This window comes from Lampetra planeri, chromosome 1 (assembly GCF_965212315.1).
Source record: "Lampetra planeri chromosome 1, kcLamPlan1.2.h2, whole genome shotgun sequence".
Classification (NCBI taxonomy): domain Eukaryota; kingdom Metazoa; phylum Chordata; class Hyperoartia; order Petromyzontiformes; family Petromyzontidae; genus Lampetra; species Lampetra planeri.
The window spans coordinates 38962067-38981882 of record NC_136107.1 but is presented as its reverse complement, the minus strand read 5'-3'; the positions used below and the strand labels follow the sequence as shown (position 1 = coordinate 38981882).

Sequence of the window (19816 nt, the reverse complement as noted above, 5' to 3'; positions counted from 1 at the left end):
TCAAGGCACAGCTGCAGGCTGAACAGAAGATTGCTGGCGTTCGAGCTTTGGTCCGGCTGGCTCCTTCACGTTGGGGAACGATCAAAGGCTGTTGCGAGACGCTGTTGTCGTCGGAGATGATTCTGCATTCCATTGTCACAGCTCGCAACTTCATCAAGGGGACGGCAGCTCAGAAATCCGAGCGAATGCGAATCAAGACCATCATTACAAGCGACGACTTCGTCTCTTGCAGAAGTCCCTTTCCATTCTCACGCCCATCGATGCATTGATTGTCAAATATCAATCCGATTCTGTACCAGTCTCTGAAGTCTTGCCGGATTTTCACGCCCTCCCCGCTGAGTTTGCCAAACTGCACGAAGATGGTCATGCGAGCACTGAAGAGATCAACTACCTGATCAAGTTGGCAGCAAGTCTCTTTCAGTTCATGTACGGAAAGGTCGATGGACTGGCGTATCTGTTAGATCCTCGCTTCATTGGAGAGGACTTGAGCCTGGCTAATCGAAAAGAGTTGGATAACATCTTACTGGACACACCGATCGACGATGAGATGGCAGTTGATGACGAGAGGCGCTCTTTATGCAGCTCACCGAGTATGTAATTTCGGCGTAGCAGGAGAAAGATGCCGGCATATTTAGATTCATTATGCTGCTCAAGGGATGTAAGACACCTTAGCAGTATTGGCAGTCTAACGGCGTGGCCTGGCCTGATCAGAAGATCGGCGTCAAGCTGTTCACAATGGCGACATCCTCTGCAACTTCTCAACTATGGGCTTCATACACAGCAAGCTCAGGAACAGCTTGGCGCCCAGTTCGGTGGAGAAGTTGCTCGACCTCAAGAGCGACTTGCGGCATTCGCCGAATGCAGTTATATGTCCGAGAGCTACGACAGGAACTCGTCGGAGGAGGACTAGTACCTGGTCTGGGAGTATTGCGAATAAAACCATGAGGTTTATTAAGGTTTGAACCTTAATCCTCAAATTAGGTTTTTTCCACCCCTGTGCGAATTCCATTTGAACTGACACAATTGTTCTTATTCTTGGTTCTTTCGGTAAAGTCACGTAGAAGGGAAACAATAAAATAATAAAAATATAGAACAATAAAATTCTCACGACGTTTCAAATTTTCTTGCTGTGGATTTCACACCTGATGATGATTGCTTGTGTTGCAGTCGAAACGTCGTGAGAATTGTATTGTTTTATATTTTTATTATTGTATTGTTTCCCTTCTACGTGACTTTACCGAAAGAACCAAGAATATGAATCCCTGCAGTCACGAACGCTTTAAATCACAATTGTTCGATGTTGGTTTTGGAGCCTGGCCTACTCATTTTGTATTCAAGTGAGCTGCTGTGTTGTTGGCACCGAGTGAGCGCGGCTGGCAGTGTGTGTTGTTATTGAACCACAACGTAGTTTTTGCGTGATCTGCGTTATACATTTAAGCAATGCTGGTTCCATTTAACAAAAAATGTGCATAAATTAATTGGTGAACGGAAATTTTCTATTAATATCTTAAACTGCACGTAAATCCTCTTCTATCTGGATCATGTTCTGTTCCCTTAATCATTTGTGCGAAAATACTCTTAACATTTAATTCAGTTTCATCTTACTGGTAACAGAATGCTCTCGTGTATTTCCTGCACAAAGTCTTCATTGTGTGCAGGTCACTACCCCGCTGACACACGTGGAGATCCGCACGGTCTCCGCTAGAGAACACAGACAGACCTCATCGGCACCGCAACACAGCAATCATGAGAATCTCAATTTTCCCACCATCGTTGAATTTACAGTAAAAATTAACAATTATTTTTTCAACCCGCTGCTAAGTAATAATCACCCTCCCCCCCTCCATATCAGTTGTGCGATTTGTTTAACCGTACTTCATCTGCAGGGTTAATCCTCCAGTGCAGAAACGTGTAGGGTAGATGTGTAATTGAGCTCGTAAAATCTTTACGTTCCATTAATGTTGACATCTTTGCTCGAGGCCAGGTGCAACACAGACATTGACCTCGCTCGGCTCTGGGTATCACTTACCTATTTCCACGCCTGTCAGTTGAAGTTGATGATATCCTGTCTGGCGAGATAGGCGTATCAATACCTCGAGTGTGTTTTGCCCGACTTGCGCTTGCAGCCGCATGTTAATAAATAAAGTCTTCATTCGATATCAGGATAGGTGTCACACCCCCCTGCAAAAAATCCTGTTTCCTCTCTGTAAAAGCAATAGTTTTATACGTGCCCTCCAACCCAAAACAAGAAACCCATTTCATAACAGGATCTTCCAGAGGCGATTGATTAAAACACTTCTGATCGTCCCTACAAAGATCGCAATGCCAGGATATGAAGCGAGTATACACCCGAGTCTCAAGAGCCCCGGTTTGTCACGTATCGGAGTAGCGCATTGCATTACGGGACTGGGTTAGAATTCCAGACTTGGGTGCCTTTTCTGTGTTCTTTTTGTGTTCACCCAATGTTCTACATGCAGTTCTTTGGTTTCCTCTCATATAAAAAAAAAACCATACAATGTTACTGGTATTGGCCAAACATCCCAAAGCTGAAAAAAATACTTGGAAATTATTTCGTTGAAATTACACATAACCTGCAGAAGAATCAGACTCTTTATTTGTACTGCAGGAGGAATCCAGTGAGCTATAATGCTCTTTTTCACAGATGTCCAGTTAGGGCGGGTCAGAGATGTTCAACAACAAAAAGTACAATACACGATAGAAGTGCAAAATGTAGGAAGATTAAACAGATCACTAAAACATTGCCCCACCTCCCTCCCCACTGCAAAAACTTGTCTTGAGACATGATGAGGGTAAACAAGTGCAATGAATAACACGTAAATTACTTCAAAAGCAATTGCGGTAAAAGCCGATAGTCTCCCTTTCATCATCCCACCTGCTTTTATACTCCATCTCGCATCACAGCAGAGAAATGTAACATTATTTAGTGGGTTGCCTTTGTTTTGTCATCACAACAATAAAGTGGTGGTGACGTCACCACGGCCGCTTGTGCCATTCGAGGTGAGCTTTTTAAGCAAAGCTGTTTGTAATGGAGAATCATCCACCCCCGTACGTATTGTTTGTGCATGGTTATTACAAGTGATCTCGCAACGGATTAAAGCAGACCGAGTTGTACAGACTCTGGGCGCCAAGGTTGATACAACAGCAGGAGCAGATATGATATCCCTGTTTGTAAAAGTGTTTGGTTAAGTCGCCCATCTCTCGTCCTTGCGCTCTGCACACTTGTGGGCGTCCGTGTTTGTACAGCACACACAGTACATGTTAGACGATGACAGTGCAGTTCATGAAATCAACACGGCGTGACTACACAAGCAGATTTTACATTTCTGGTGCTACTGCCCACTCGCATGAAAATTGCAAAGCCATTTTTCCATAACATCCCCATCACACAGCAGAGCATGTGTTTACATTTTTTCGTGTTTGCGTGCCTCAAACTCAAAACTGCCTGTGATGTGCCTCAGTAGCAACCCCCGATGTGTTTGTTTATGTATTTTTATTTTTTCCGATTTTAAGTGTGTGTTTGTAATGTGTGTGTTTGTTCGTGCATGTAACGTTGTGATTTATGGGAGTGGTGGTGTCGTGGTTAGTGAACTGCCCAATGGGACTCAGTGACCCGAGTTTGATTCCCTCTTATGGCAATAATCGGTGACGAATATTGAACTGTGCCCAGACCTCTCCCCTAGGTTGACTCTGCCTTATACAAGTACCTGGTGCAGTCTACAAACATCAGCCATACCACACCATTCCATCGTGTGCCTTTAATAGGTGGTTGCTAACAGCACTCGCCTCAATATCCTGTTCAGACTACATGGCAGATGTTTGTGTGTGCGTGCTTGTGAGCGTGCATGTGTTTGTGTATGTATTTTAGAACCTGTGTATGCATCTGTTCTCTGTCTAGGCTGCTGGAAATCGTGAGCTACAAGATCATTGGCATGCGCCAAGAGGATGAACTCTTGGAATGCATCAACTCCGCGACCAGTCGCACCTACAGAATAGAGGTGGGTCAACACGAGCTCTGCCCCCCCCCCCCCATCGCACTTCCGATTGGTTGGCTATGTATGGTGCGATAGAAGTTCAACATACTGTACATCACACAGCACGGTTCACAGTTGAGCGCTGGAGTAAACAGTAGCCCTTTGAGGACCTGAGAATGGCTCTCCAAATGCCAGTGCAGCTGCGTTCTCTCACTCCTTGCGAATGCACTTTAGCGTTTACAACCCACGTTGTAGATAGGGGCGAGGGTTACAGCCGTCCTGGTATAACCACATGCCACAACGCTGGTGTTGTCGAGCTGCGCGGCTCCATGTTGTACGGGTTTTTTTGTTGAAGGGTTACTATTTATGTCCGGGTCGCTTAGTTTCCATTACGGCGCTGACAGCTTGTGATGGCATCTTGTTAAGAGAGACGTTGACGGTTGCAGTCGATTTTTTTTTTGCACGGCAGAAACAATTCGTCAGGGCCTTCCTTTATCGGACGCGGCTGGGGCCATTTTCACGTCGATAATAAACGAGCAGGGGCACTCCATCGATTGACTTGTGTTCAACCGCTGCACTCCGAAAGAAGAGCCACTTGAACGTCCTTCGTTGTTGCCTTCCATCACGCGCGGACGTGCCACCAAGCGGACGGCGCTTTCCCAGCCCTTTCAACAGCAGCCATCGTTTGGTTGTGTTTTAACCTCGGCGTGCAATCTCCCTCCTTCCCCCTCGGCAGCGAACGTCGGGATCGGCGTGTCGTGAAAGTTTAGCACTTTTCCAAAGCAGGCAGCGGTGCCGTCTTGTCTGTTGTACTGTATCCTACTGTGAATCAGTACTCATTGTAAATTCGTCTACTGTCGTAACGTGTGACGTTCCTGCTCAGTCTTTTATCTGACCGAGCGTTACGTTGGGCGCCGCGGGGGCGAGATGTTAACTCCCTCGCCTGGTACGCAGGAGGTCGTGGGTTTGTCCTGACCCTGACGCCTGTATAATTGAACTTTGCAGGTCTCTCTCCCTGTGGTCGCGTGGAAATTTTTACTGGGTTTTTCTCTCCACGTTTAGACTCAACATTCGTTTTAGAGTGCTATAAATTTCCACGTGATAAGCCACTTTGTTGATCTATGAATTGTGGCCAGGGTGCTTCTGAAAAATAGCGATATTGCTTTAGTGGGACCTTACTTGCCTGGTAAAATAAAAAAAATTGTTTAAATAAAAAATTGTTTATTTACAGTGCTTCCTACAATCTTAACTCTCTTGCGTTTGTCTGGGAGTATTGGATAAACATTTGTAGTTAGAAAATAATTTACTTGGCATAATCTCAAGTAACAGCATGTTTCAAAATTTCAGGAACTGCGTCTCCACTAAATGTGTCATTTCCTCCCCTGATTTACAATTGAGATGTATAATCGTACATGTGGGTATTTTGGTAGTTGTGGTAATGAATGTTGTAACAGTTGCGCAAATAAATGTACTTTACTGTTATTCATCCTTTGTTCAGAAACACATTTTACGTGTCACCTTAGTTGAAGCTGCTGTGTATTCATTGTATGTTTATTTTAATATCTTTATAATGATTGCAATTATGATCATTATTTTTAGTGCCTTTTATATATTATCAATAGTGTACACATTTTGTAAGTCTACTACTGGGTGTTGTCGGTCATGGACATTGTTTGACCATACTTCACCGCACTGATCAGTGCAGCTTGATGAGTGGGGAGGCCCAGGATCGGCTTGGATATTACTCACCACTCATGTGTGCGCTGGCTCAGAATTGAACTCTCGTTTGCGAGGTTTATAGGGAAACGCGCTAACTAATGCACTGCCACTCTCACCCGCACATACACGTGAATGCACAAATACACAACTATCCCCCCCCCCCCCATATAGTCACTGCAAATGCTGTTTGCAACCACTTACCAAGGGCTGGCGTGGCTGGGAATCACACTTGGGTTGCTGGATTCGCAGCGGGCTGCGTTGACCGCTGCACCACCGCTCTCCTTGTGTGAATGTTCTTCTTGACTGATGTCGATGCAGAACAACAACTACAATTTTAACATTCAGGTGTGAATAATATATACTGTTTAAATTCCCCCAATTGATGTCGTTGATGTCGCTTTTGGGAACCCGGCATATGTCCAATCGAATTCCGCTTCGGATATCGCTCGCAAGCAGCCTACTGAAGTTGGCCGTTGGCTGGGCAGTCGAACTCGGTGTCGGCAAGTGTTTCACGGCGGTATGTTGTTGCCGACTGCGGTGGCTCGGGTTGCGTTTGACGCCGTTGGGCCCCTGGGTTTTTGCCCCGACGCGTGCAGGAGACTCCCGTGGACCAGGTGGACATTGAGAAGGAGCGAGAGATGCTGGTCCCAGTCGCCCACTTCCACAAGGAGGTCTTCGGCACCTTCGGGATTCCTTTTCTGCTGCGAATATGCCAAGTAGGTGTTTGTCCTCCAGCGCAGAAGTGCGTTCATCTCGTCACCGTGGGCGCCACAGTGGCGAGATGTTAACTACCGCGCCTGGTATGCGGGAGGTCGTGGATCCGATGTGTTGTATTACATTACATTTCGATATTTTACTAGGTTATTTAATTTTAGTGTGTCCTCCTGATTTGCAGGCTTACTTGCCGTGCAGCACCACGTCTGTTGACCACTCATTGATATGCTAATTTTTTCTCTAACCCCCCTTCCTTCTCTCTGCCTCCGCCCCCCCCTCTGTCTATTTAAGGCCACCCCACAGAGACGATCACCCCTCTCTGTTACCTGTGTTGCTCCTGCTATGTATCTTGGTGATATCTGTCTGCTAATATGTCTGTCTATAGTTTTCTGGTTAGATTTTATGTCGCTATTTCATTATACCTGATGATGATTGCTTGTGTTGCAATCGAAACGTCGTATTCTATTATTTAATTTAATTTATTATTTTATCTTTAGACGTGACTTAACCGAAAGAACCAAATAATAATTCCTGCAGTCACGAAAGTTCTAAAATTAAGATTAAGCTATCATTTGTTGCCAGGTCACTTCCTAAAAGAGCTATATAGCTTATTGGGCCTTACTTGGAAAAATAAAAAATAGTTTCTTTTTTAGTTTAGTCAGAATTGGCTGTATGTAGTAAAAATAAATGTGTGGCTATGGGCAATGATCCGGTGAAGATTGCAACAATACCAGATACTTTATATAATTGCCCTTTGTTTCTAAAGTAACTTATTTTCTCGCTGGGTTTAAAACTGCTGGGGTTTTTTTTCCCCGTACAATAATTGGTGGAAGTGTGCAAAGTTTGAAATATTTTTTCTCATGCTTGGTTTCCTTTCAGAGTAAAAACGAAATATCTGGTGTTCCGCTTCAGGGTGTATGCATTTCTTTAAACAATAACAAGCAATAGGTTATACAGTTATATATTTAAAACATTACAGTTACACTTTAAAGAATGACCAAAGACGACACCTCGCCATTTGTCGTAATCATTGGCCCATGACGTTGATACATCTGTAATACATGGTTCACGCGGTGAATTACTTGGCAATGGTAACCATTTGTAATATGCAAATTGATGCCACAAATAAATATCTGAGTGCAGTTGGGGAAGTGTTTGGTGTCGTATGCCTCCATGGAGCAAGATGGATGATACAGGCACCATCGTAGATCAATCCCAAGCGTTGGTGAGCAAGCTTTTGCAATAGTTTCCCTTTAAAGGGTTCATATAAGTTAGTAAGTGGTGGTCTAAAGTCACGACTCTATCTTGTGCCGACACGTGATGCTCTGTCGGTTGCTGCGTTGACATTTTAATTAAATTCCTGCTGTCATGCGCCACACAATGACATTTGTAATAATATAAAAATAACTCTGAATTGTCCAAGGACTTAAGATTATTTCTACAAAGTTGAGTGGTTTGGTAGCAGGCATTATCTTGAATTCTCAGTACATTAATTAAAGAAGCACAGAAGAATATTAATTTGGAATGCTTTTCTAAACCAGTTTTGCATTAATAGGACGGGTAATGTTTTAGTCTGAAATCTGCCATTAAATTGTCCTGGGTTTGGTGACAGAACATTTAATCCGTGAGCATGATTTATCCTGATTGTTTTTTTTCAATTGCCTTGCAAATCCTTCCTAACTTTTTAGCACACAATGCAATGTATTACATAATTTGCATAAACGAAGCATGTAAAAAAAGAAAATGTCAGGGTAAAAAAATGTTAGGATAACATTTTATCGAAGCAATTTGCCTTCGTTTAACGTCTTGTTGTGTTCAGGGCGGACAAGTTTTCTCCACGAATAACTGCAAAGCTTCTGATGCTGTGTTTTTACAACATGGATGCTTCCTGTACGATGTGCAAACTCCGAATGGTGCCGCAGTCAACGTTTGCTTGAATGAAAGTGCCTCATTTAGAACCCCACCCTGCTGTCTTGTGTGGCAGGACGAACCTTTTAAAGAGGTGGCGAAGAGAGTTCAAACCATTCTGGATGTTCCTGACAAGGAGTTTGAAAAGGTAAAATTGCGTTTGTTAGTTTAATGCAGAGTGTACATTTGTTTCTGCCTCGTGTGTGTGTGTAAGAGTAGCCTGGGCTGTGAAGGCTGCCCTCAACTTTACCCACAATCCCTTCGATTTATGCCATGTCAACAAAGGCAGTGGTTTTCTGCTCTCGTTTGGCTTGCAGCCCTGAACCGGTGGTGGAAATTCCACATTCTCATGACGGGGGCGGGGGAACCGGCAAGCATATCCATAATAAAAAGCAATGTTGCCCTCTAAACTCTTAACTATTTTATCAGCCCCAGATGTATAATGAGCAGAGTCGATTCCTCATCAGGATTTGAACTCGCAACCCCCTGCTTTACTTGTGAGAAAGATCTTCCGCTGCTCCATGCTTCTGGTTAAAGAAGAATTCCTGGTTTAGTCTCCCTCCCTTCTGCACAACGGAGAGCGAGCTGCGTTGTTTTCACTTGCAGTGAAGGGATCCTCTGGGTGAATTGAATTCCTGCATTCGGACTCCCTTTGACTCTCTGTCGTGTCTGTTAAATCCAATGCACGTGCGGCCTCGAACATCGAGTTGCCTTTGCCGCGATTGTAAATGTGCATCGTGCAAGAAAAGTTTTTTTCCCACCGTCACGTTTGCTTGGTCAATCTGCTGAAGGGGGTTCAGGCCCCGTGCCGTGCAGGTCGCGTTGGTATTGTTTGACCCAGTGCAGGCTGTTGGAAGATGGGCAGCGTAGATGTGGGAGCATGGTACAATACAACGATTGAGTTTTCTGCACCACCCTCTGATTATAAATTTTAAAAAGCCAGCAGCAAACCACAAACACGATGTGGCCAGTTCCGGGGATTTGGTGCCTTGCGGATGAATGTCGCATCGTGGATCGGGTTCGGGGAACGCTGCCCCGTGATGCATTTCACCCGTCCCTCGTCTGGTTGAACCGATGCCACAGCTGCGACTCCACTAACCGTGTCAACTTGGTTGTTGCAGTGACGGGTAACGTTTGCGTAAGAGAGTTTTTCTGGAAAACGCCATTATGCTCGTGACAAGTTGGGCTGTGTGTGTGCCGCCACTAACCTGGTGTTTGCGTGCGTCTGTCGCCGACACGCGCGGCAGTTCAAGTTCGCCGTGGTGATGATGGGTCGGCCGCAGTACATCAAGGAGGATGAATACATCGTCGACCTGAAGGACTTCGAGCCACAGCAAGGTTTGCACTGCGCGTGGAGGCTCGTGAATGCTCGTGCCGCTGTTCAGCTCGCATGTTGTATGTTGATTTGAAGCTTTCGTGACTGCATGAATCCATACTCTTTGATTCTTTCAGTAAAGTCACGTAGGTATAAAATAAAATTATACTACGTGACTTTACTGAAAGAACCAAGAGTATGTTGTATGTTGATTGAAAAAATACTCCTTTGAGACATTGAAGTCTCACATTCTAGGATGTATGTGTGTATGTTGAACGTCTTTCGCACCATACGTTGCCAACTATGCTAATCGGAGGTGCGGGGGAAGGATAACAAACTAACAAAGATGTAACTTGGGCAAGAATGGAGTGCAACATTAGCACTCGAGGAAAAAAAACATGACACAGCGGTTCTTACAATATAACAAGATAATATTTAAACAAGACTTTAGAAGTAAATTCGTGGGACGATTACAATTCCCTGCCCATCATCGCTCCGGGGCTGCTGAAATGAGCACTGCTGTTGAGAAAATCAGCAGTAGGGGTGGCCCAGTCCTGCCCCTGGGAACAGAAACCCCTCTCGCTACCCTGGCTCAGACTCCCCCAGCAGATGAGTGCCACCCAGCGAGCTTCTCTTTGACGCGGAGAGGCCCTCCCGTGTTTGCATTTCAACCTGCTGTAAAATCAACAAAATTTTTTTTATTTTACCTGTAAAGCCCACCGAGCTTATATAGCTCTTCTTCAGAAGCGACCTGGCTATCACAAATGATAGCGCAACGAAGTGGCTTGTGTAAATTTATAGCAGCTCTAAATGCATGTTTCTAAATGTGGAGGGTAAAACCGGAGGAGCCGGAGAAAAATCCACACGGCCATTGGGGAGAGCGAACATGCAAACTCCAAATATACAGGCATCCGGGTCAGGCTTGAACCCACGACTTGTATACGAGGCGAGGTAGTTAACATCTCCCCACCGTGGCAAGATGTAAATACCCCCAGTACATAAATGTCTACTGTCGCGTGGAATAATTTCTGTCTGAACAGTTTAAAAAAATTACAGAAAGGATTGCCGGATCCGGTTTCTAAACAACCACCTTGCCACTTTGTTCATGCGCGTGCACGGCAGGGAGCATGGTGCAGACCAGGCCGTGGCTGGGCCTGGACCACTTCAACAAGGCCCCCAAGAGGAGTCGCTACCCCTACCTGGAGAAGGCCATCAAGATCCACAACTGACGAGAGACGGGGAAAGGGGGTGGCAGTGGAGGGGGGTTGGCAGAGAGGGAGAGAGAGAGCGCGAGCTGACGTTGATCATCGCTGTCATCGTCATCGCAGTCTGCGTGAAGTGCCCCAGAGCCCCCCGCCGTCTCCCCTCGTTCTCCCGCGCCACAACACGGTTCCCTCCTGCACTGTCCCCACGCGCGTCTTCTCTCCGCCGTGCAGCCAACAACCAGCAGCTTTCACACACCGGTGTACACATTTGACAGCTGGACTGGATGTGAATTTAACTCTTGCAAATGTATAGGACCTCGCCTGCGCATTGAAGCAATGTTTTTTTTGTTTAATGAAATTAATTTGGATGGTGTTGAATCTGTGTCCTCATGCTCAATCCCCCAGTATACATCGGTTTAGATTCATTGGGTTTTTTTTTTCATTTTTTCCAAATGGTTGCAAGGCCATCTGTAATAGTATTTAAAGTGTCCTTGTCTCGTTGAAATGTGTTTTTTTTCTTTTTTGACACATTGTTGCTTGCGGTTCCTCGGACCCTCCAAAGGACAGAGTGTTTTGTGCGCCTGTACCACCGGCGCGCTCGTTGGCGACACCACCTCCACGGGGTACCGACCGACGTTGCGTTCCCAGGTGTAGCCCCCGTCCCCCTGCCCCCCCCCCCGGTGGGTGCGATGAGTTACCAATCCCCGTTTATCGTCCCCTGCTTGTCGGCGACACAACCGAGAGGGAAGATCTAAACCGGAGACGCAGGGGAGGGGTGGAGACACGACCGTCGATTGCGACGTCGCTTTAACAGGCTTTTTTTTTGTTTCATGAATGTTTAAAGATTAGCAAAGAGTGTACCTTGAGATTGCAGTGCACGTGTTTTGAGCAGGTTTGAAAATCTCAATAGCCTCGTCTGAAGAGGTGCATTTTACATGGGCTCCCGACCCTGCTTTTAGTATGTGATGTATAGAGCACTACCGCATGGCATAGCCTTTGGCTGTACATAAAAAAAAAGTTCCTTCACCCCGTTTTGTGTGGAAGAGAGTGAGTGGGTGGTTTTGTACCCTGTTTTGAACTGCTGGAGTGGAATCGCATGATTGAGTCTGCAAGGCTGTTCGGCCCAGGTCTGTAAAATACCACTTGTGTCCAAAATTTAATGATAAATTTGGCATTTTTTTGCCCAACTGGTTTTGAATAACAATGTTCCATGTGACGATGACATGTAGAGCCGACAACTTTGGGTGCCAGAACATCTCTTAGAGACAAGATCAAAGGTATGTATAATAATGGAGCAAAAGGTGTTCTTCAGTAAATGCTCATGGGATTCCTGCTGCGAGTGTGAATTGCATCTCTCGTGTACAGTGTAAGTTGTAAAAAAAAAATTCTGTCCTTTCAAATCTAACATAGTTCCCACGTGTGTAGGGGAGGGGAGAGGAGAGGTTCACAAGTGTACAGGAGGTAGGGCGGGCGGCACGATGGGTAGAGACCGAGAAAGGAGCATTTCTGTGGATGTTGGATCGTCAAGAGGAGCACCCCGACGTGGATCGAGGAGGAGGAGGGCTAGGAATGTGCTAAATGGTATTGGTGGTGGTGGGGGGGGGCACCAATCGCGTTATGTTGGCTCGCGCGAACGATCGCCGCGTGTTATTACGTTTTACCCCCCCCCCCCTCCGTTGCGTTTTTGTATGGGTGTCGGTGCCACTTTAGCGTAGCGTGTTTTTCGCAAGTCACACAAGATGCACATCGCCTGAAGTGTTATCTTGCAACTTTCTCACGGTCCTATAAATGCTTGACATCTCCAATACGCATCCTATATTGACTTTTAAAAATAAAATTTCTTCTTTTTTTTTTACCTCTCCACCTCCTCTGTTCACCTTTTGACCTGGCCCAACTAATGTAACCCCCCCCCCCCCCCGCTTTTGTGCGTTGTTAACAAGAGGATCGCGGAGACCTGCCGAACCTAAACGTTGCATCCCTGCGGTACTTGCTGTTTGCGTTACCGAAGGCCTCGCTCCCTTCCCCTCATCCACCGCCCCCTCTAGTTTTATGCCACAGCCACATGAAGCTAAAGTGTAGACATTTCATAAAAAAAACCAGGTTAAAATGCCAAAAAAAGTTTTAGAGAGGGAAAAAACAAAAAAAATCTCAGCTGTCATTGGCAACATTTTAAGAAGTGTAGTCTTGAGTTTCACACCATGTTCTTAGTTTTAGCGCTTTGAGACAAGTGGCAGGGCAGATGTAAGTTTTGGAGCGATGGAGCTGACCAATAAAATAATTACTTTGCTGCACCTTGTTTCCTCTCTCGTGGGATGATGTAGGGCGGCGACTCGTGTTTACTCGGTTGCATTTTTTCCAGCTGGAAAAAAAAGTCGTGTGTTTGTGGAAGACGGCAGATTTTTCTAATAAAATTAGTATAATGTTAAAAATGTTTTTGTTTTCCTTAACTGTAAATACAGTTACAGTCTATTGTGCAGTATGTCCGTGCGTAGGTTGCTCCGTGTTGTTGCGGGCAGCATGCTGCTGCTGCTGTGTAATACAACATGCAGTCTGTCGGCAAGGTTGCTAGAAACTGCAACAAATAAAGTGAAGAAATGAGGACAACTCTGTTTCATTCTTTATTGTAATGCCGTTTAGTAGATCAATCAAAACTCCCAATATCTAAACATTAAGGATAACATTCTAAAAAGCTAGCTTATTTAGGTGTGCTGTAGAATAGGTTTAAGGTTCTGTTCCTAGTTAAAAAAAAGCTTCAAACGTGTGAATTATCTGGGTCAAAGTATCGTCAAGAGCTCTCCGTATTGAATCTTTAAAATGCAATTGGTACAACACATTCCTGCGGAGGGAGCTGGTAGGAACGTTGGGTTGCTCGGTCAATGGCCAGGGTCAACGGCGGCGTGGTGTATTCCGCAAATATGCCCGACTGTGAGGGCGGGCACAAGCCGGCGTGAGTAGGTTAAACGTTGAGTTATATAAGAGCACCACGGGGTGACCAGCCCCTCCCTACCCTCCCCTCCCCACCCAGCCCCATCCTCCCCACCCAGACCCTCCCTGCACGACGGACACAATAATCCCCTGTGGGCTGGTGTAACCAGGAGGTTCCTTCCAGTAAAAGCGAATACTCTCATTGACAGTATTGTAGGTCCATACTCTAGATGATATTTGATTAATTTCTAGGTGATATAACGGGACCAACAGTTTTGCGCGTAGTGTTCCATCCTTGTTGGATATCCGTGCTGCTGTTGAAATTCCGTTCAATTGGCATCTTTTCGCCCGTGACAGCTGCAGCCTTGAGAGAGGAAATGCCACACGGGCCCCTGCCTTTAGCGAGAGGCAGCTGTGATTGACCTCACGGCTGTCACCACTTTTTTTTTCTCCACAATCCGCACTGCTTCTTGTTGTCACGGCTTTCCGCCAGAACATCGCTCCTACGTGAATGAGGCCCCCACTAACCCTTTCATGCTGTTCAACATCCCAACCATGTTACCCCCAATACACGTGCCAACGATGAGCCCGCAGTGCCCTGTTTAACCAAGACTGACCCTACAGTAAAGTGTGCACATTTGCGAACCGCCTCGATGGGACAGGCGCCCAATTACACTCTTGGACATCGCTTATTGAACGAGGCAGTTGTCGTGGTGTCATCTAAAATCATCAACCCCATTCCATTTGAAGAGGTCCGTCCCGAAAACGCGATCGTCTGCCCTGGCGCTCTCGGTGCGACCCTGACGATGTTTGTGTTCATCCGTATTGCTGCCACAGACTAATTCCTACCTGGTCAAACCGGTCGCGCGCTGCTCCCGTCATCCACGCGTCGAAATGATTATCCCCACGCCGAGCAAAACAACCGCCCACTTTGACATCGTCGTCCCGCGCGTGGAAAGGGGCTGGGGGCTGACCCCAATTTAACTCGCGGCGGCTTCACGAACGTGGCCAGGTTGCAGCAGCAGTAGCTGCGTGCAGTGCAAACGTTGAGGTCGACGTGAGGAGTCGCGCTGCCCCTTGATGTGTTCAGCCTCACGGCGGTTGTCATCCCCCTCCCCCCCGTGAGATGTATGCACGAATGTAGAGATGAAACCACTGCATGTTTAAAAAAATTGTCAGCCAGATTCAATCCGAGCAAGAAACTTCCCAAGGCAGGGTGGGCGTGAGCGACTTTTCAAGCTGATTAAATATGGCCCGAGAGGGATTTAAAACCAAGCAATGTTTAAATAATTATTTGGTGATGTTGCTGCTGTGTTGGAAGTGGTGCAAAAGTGCAACACAGTAGCCCTTAAAAAAGGACAACCATCGATTCGCAACGTATCGTGGCAATGTCCCGTCTTCATAGCGTGTCAAATTAGCATTACAATGTATGAAAGGCCATTGCCCGAAACGTCTTCTTTAAGGCCACGGTTATTGACGAATGTGTGGTTGTTATTTACGCGTGTGCACCGTTGCCAACGCAGCACCAACAGCATCACAAAATAATTTGTTCAGTCGTAAACCTTTTTTTCCACCAACACAGCATCCATATAAACTCCCCCCTAGCATCGTGGACGCAACTTGCACCGGAGAAGATCATGTCCTCCCTCGCGAGCTGCTGTTGTATACACGCCTGCCGAGCATTGCGGCCCATCGGAAGCGTTGTTGATTGGACTCCCGGTTGGACCCAGCACATGGGTGGCCCAGACAGACAGAGACAGAGAGAGATCGGGGGGGGGGGGTGGTGGAGTGGGACCCCCTCCCCGCAGGTTTGCCGGTCGGTGGTCGATGACTGTGCGTCAGGAATGGGGGTGGCTCGTGTCTGGACATGCGCTATCCACATTCTCCAGAGGAGTCGATGTGGACGTGTCCCAACGTATAAAGAAATGCGAAAAACAGATCCAGAATTAAGAGGGGGGGGGGTTGTTTTTTTTGGCCAAGATCGCTTAAATTTAAATGTCGTGAAATCCGCCCCAACCCGACAGCCAATTAGTACGGTTCGTCACCTAAACAAAAACGTGCCAATGTGTTACTACTTCAGCAGAGGAAATGTCCCTGACCACGTGATCCGTGGCTCAAACAAATCGCTCGAGACATCGGTGCATGACGGCAAAGAGCAGTTTGAGCGGACCGCTTGTCGCAAGAGGTCACACGTTTGACGGCAGCGGTCCTTCGCTGTCCGTGCGCAATGAATGAATTGCACGTGATGAAGACATCGCACACGACACTCCGACAGAGTTGCTACCGCCTCCCGTCATGGTACCAGCCGCTGCTCTGCCACGTGGGCCGATAGCAGAAGCCCTCTCGGTCGCCGTGATGCGGGTTGGCGCGTGTCACGAACAGCAGGCGCCGTGCTAACTTTTTTATTTTAACTTTGGTTTTTACCAGGTAAGGCCTGCTGAGTTCAGAATCAAAATGTGTATTTATACTGGAAGAATCCGATGAGCTGTGAAGCAATTTTTTTCACAGTTGTCCAGTGTCGAGACAGGCCAGAACTTTACAACAACAACAACACAAAAACACGAATAGAGTGCAACATATAGGGCAGGTAAACAAATAATTTAAATATACAAGACAACAACTTTTTTCTCTTACGAGGTAAAGCCCACAGTTATACTGTATATCTCTTTTTTCATAAGCGACTTGGACACAAATGATAGCTGAACGAAGTGGCTTATCACGTGGCAATGTACAGCAGGCAATGTACAGCAGCCAAGTACTCTGAACGCGTGATGTCCATTCTAAACGTGGAAGAAAAAAACCAGAAGACCCGGAGAAAAATCCACGCGACTCCGGGGAGAACATGCAAACTCCAAATACACAGCAGCAGGCGTCAGGGTCGAGATCGAACCCACGACCTCCTGCACACCAGGCGAGGTAGCCAACACCCCAGACGACACGCGTGTCCCAGGAGCTTGGCTCACGACGCCTCTCGCCGGTGTCTCCGTGAGTCGACGGTGACGAATGCTGACCGTGCTGAGGCCTGGCACCAGAGAGGAGGCCCAGGCACAGGACATCTTTATCGCTCAACGGGGTACTCCAGTACAAATACAGATCCCGATTCTGACACCAGCCATGCTTACTCTTCGGTTTGTCGGTAAAGTCACGTAGGTAAAAAAATAATAATAAAACATAATTGAAATAATAATAGAAATAAAATAATAAATCACGACGTTTCGGAGGCAACACAAGTCTCCGTCATCAGGTGGGACCGTCACAGCCAGATTTACTGTCTCAAGTGAGGATCTAGCTGTAAATCTAGCTTATTGATTTACCTTAGACACGACTATCATGTGTTTTGTACTGTTTGTTGCGATGTTCTTTACCCGCCCCTACTGAACATCTGTGAAAAAAAGCTTTATAGCTCATCGGATTCCTCCTCCAGGATGAAAACATCCTGATTCTGTTGGCGTGATGCCACGACGGCGAGTGTGCACCGCGCAACGCGGACGTGCCCGCCCGGCTGGTATGGAGCCCACGGTCGTCACTTGAGCCCAGCAATCTCCAATCTACGTGCTGGGAAGTTAAAGGCCGTTTAAATATATATATCAGGGTAGGGGTAGTGGTATGGGTAGTGGTAGGGGTAGTGATAGGGGTAGTGGTAGAGGTAGGGGTAGTGGTAGGGGTAGTGATAGGGGTAGTGGTAGGGGTAGTGATAGTGATGGGGTAGTGGTAGTGATAGGGGTAGGGGTAGTGATAGGGGTAGTGATGGGGTAGGGGTAGTGATAGGGGTAGTGATCAGGGTAGGGGTAGTGATAGGGGTAGGGGTCGTGGTAGGGGTAATGGTAGTGATAGGGGTAGGGGTAGTGATAGGGGTAGTGATAGGGGTAGGGGTAGTGGTAGGCCTGGCCGTAGCTGCGGAGTGGGGTTGAGGAAGTAGCAGTCGCAGGATGGGCGAGGGGATAAGAGGTTGGTTTAAGGGAGGATCAAGGCTCATTGCCCGAAACGTCGCATATTATAAAAAAAAAAATCTAAGGCCACGCAGTGCTATCAACGTGATGAGCACACCTCAGCATTGGCATTTATATTCCTTCTAAACAAGTTTCTCAGAGGGCCTGGGGGAAGTTGGTGCTCGCTCTGCGTGGGTTTGAGGGATTAAACAACAAGAACGCGCTACGCTTGCGGGAATCAGATCCTCATAACGTAAATACAACAAAGTGTTCTTACACTTCAAAGGAACCGCGTAGAATAATAAACAGCGCACACTATCTTCTTGGTTCTTTCGTCGGTAAAGTCACGTAGAAGGGAAATAATAAAAAAATAAAAATAAAACATAAGAAAATAATTCTCACGACGTTTCGGCCACAACGCAAGCAGCCGTCCTCAGGTGCAGAACAGGTCTGTCGGGGAGACAGCGTCTGAATGAAACACCAACCACGCTTGGAGCGTATATTTAAGCTGGGTTGGAAGGGGGGAAGGGCGCCTTGACAAAATAATTTGCATATCTCTCGCCGGTGTTTACAACGAGGCGATGTTTCTCGAATCGTCTCCGCCGCGAGAATGCTTCTCAGGCTGCGGGGCCCATCACAGATCGTGAGCGCGTCAGCCCAAGACGGGCGCTCACTTTTAATTTGAATCTCAAGACGTTACTCACCACCCTCGCCACACTCGCCACCCTCACCACCCTCGCCACCCTCACCACACTACAGCCTGACACTCACCACCCTCACCACACTCACCACCCTCGTCACCCTCACCACCCTCGCCACCCTCACCACACTACAGCCTGACACTCGCCACCCTCACCACACTCGCCACCCTCACCACACTCGCCACCCTCACCACCCTCGCCACCCTCACCACACTACAGCCTGACACTCACCACCCTCACCACACTCGCCACCCTCACCACACTCGCCACCCTCACCACACTACAGCCTGACACTCACCACCCTCACCACACTCACCACCCTCGTCACCCTCACCACCCTCGCCACCCTCACCACACTACAGCCTGACACTCGCCACCCTCACCACACTCGCCACCCTCACCACACTCGCCACCCTCACCACACTACAGCCTGACACTCACCACCCTCACCACACTCACCACCCTCGTCACCCTCACCACCCTCGCCACCCTCACCACACTCACCACCCTCACCACCCTCGCCACCCTCACCACCCTCACCACCCTCACCACACTCACCACCCTCACCACACTCACCACCCTCACCACCGTCACCACCCTCACCACCCTCACCACCCTCGCCACCCTCACCACACTCACCACCCTCGTCACACTCACCACCCTCACCACACTCACCACCCTCGCCACCCTCACCACCCTCACCACACTCACCACACTCACCACCCTCACCACCCTCACCATCCTCGTCACCCTCACCACCCTCGCCACCCTCACCACACTCACCACCCTCACCACACTCACCACCCTCGCCACCCTCACCATCCTCGTCACCCTCACCACCCTCGCCACCCTCACCACACTCGCCACCCTCACCACCCTCACCACACTACAGCCTGACACTCACCACCCTCACCACACTCACCACCCTCGTCACCCTCACCACACTACAGCCTGACACTCACCACCCTCACCACACTCACCACCCTCGTCACCCTCACCACACTCACCACTCTCGCCACCCTCACCACACTACAGCCTGACACTCACCACCCTCACCACCCTCACCACACTCACCACCCTCGTCACCCTCACCACCCTCGCCACCCTCACCACCCTCACCACACTCACCACCCTCGCCACCCTCACCACCCTCACCACACTCACCACCCTCACCACACTCACCACCCTCACCACCCTCACCACACTCACCACCCTCACCACACTCACCACCCTCGCCACCCTCCCCACCCTCGCCACACTCACCACCCTCGTCACCCTCACCACACTCACCACACTCACCACCCTCGCCACCCTCCCCACCCTCACCACACTCACCACCCTCGCCACACTCACCACCCTCGCCACCCTCCCCACCCTCGCCACACTCACCACCCTCGCCACCCTCACC

General features: G+C 47.9%; 1 protein-coding gene across 6 annotated transcripts in view; it reads left to right on the top strand.

Annotated features, from left to right (window-relative positions):
• USP7 (ubiquitin specific peptidase 7) overlaps positions 1-11879 on the top strand; it is an 86327-nt gene extending 74448 nt beyond the window's left edge. For all 6 annotated transcript variants that reach the window (XM_078600610.1, XM_078600600.1, XM_078600591.1 and 3 more), the window contains 5 exons: positions 3917-4016; positions 6308-6427; positions 8410-8481; positions 9581-9671; positions 10771-11879. In XM_078600610.1, coding sequence (XP_078456736.1) covers positions 3917-4016; positions 6308-6427; positions 8410-8481; positions 9581-9671; positions 10771-10877 — 490 coding nt within the window. In that variant the 3' untranslated portion in view covers positions 10878-11879. The remainder of the gene's footprint in view (positions 1-3916; positions 4017-6307; positions 6428-8409; positions 8482-9580; positions 9672-10770) is intronic.
• The last annotated feature ends 7937 nt before the right edge of the window (positions 11880-19816 follow it).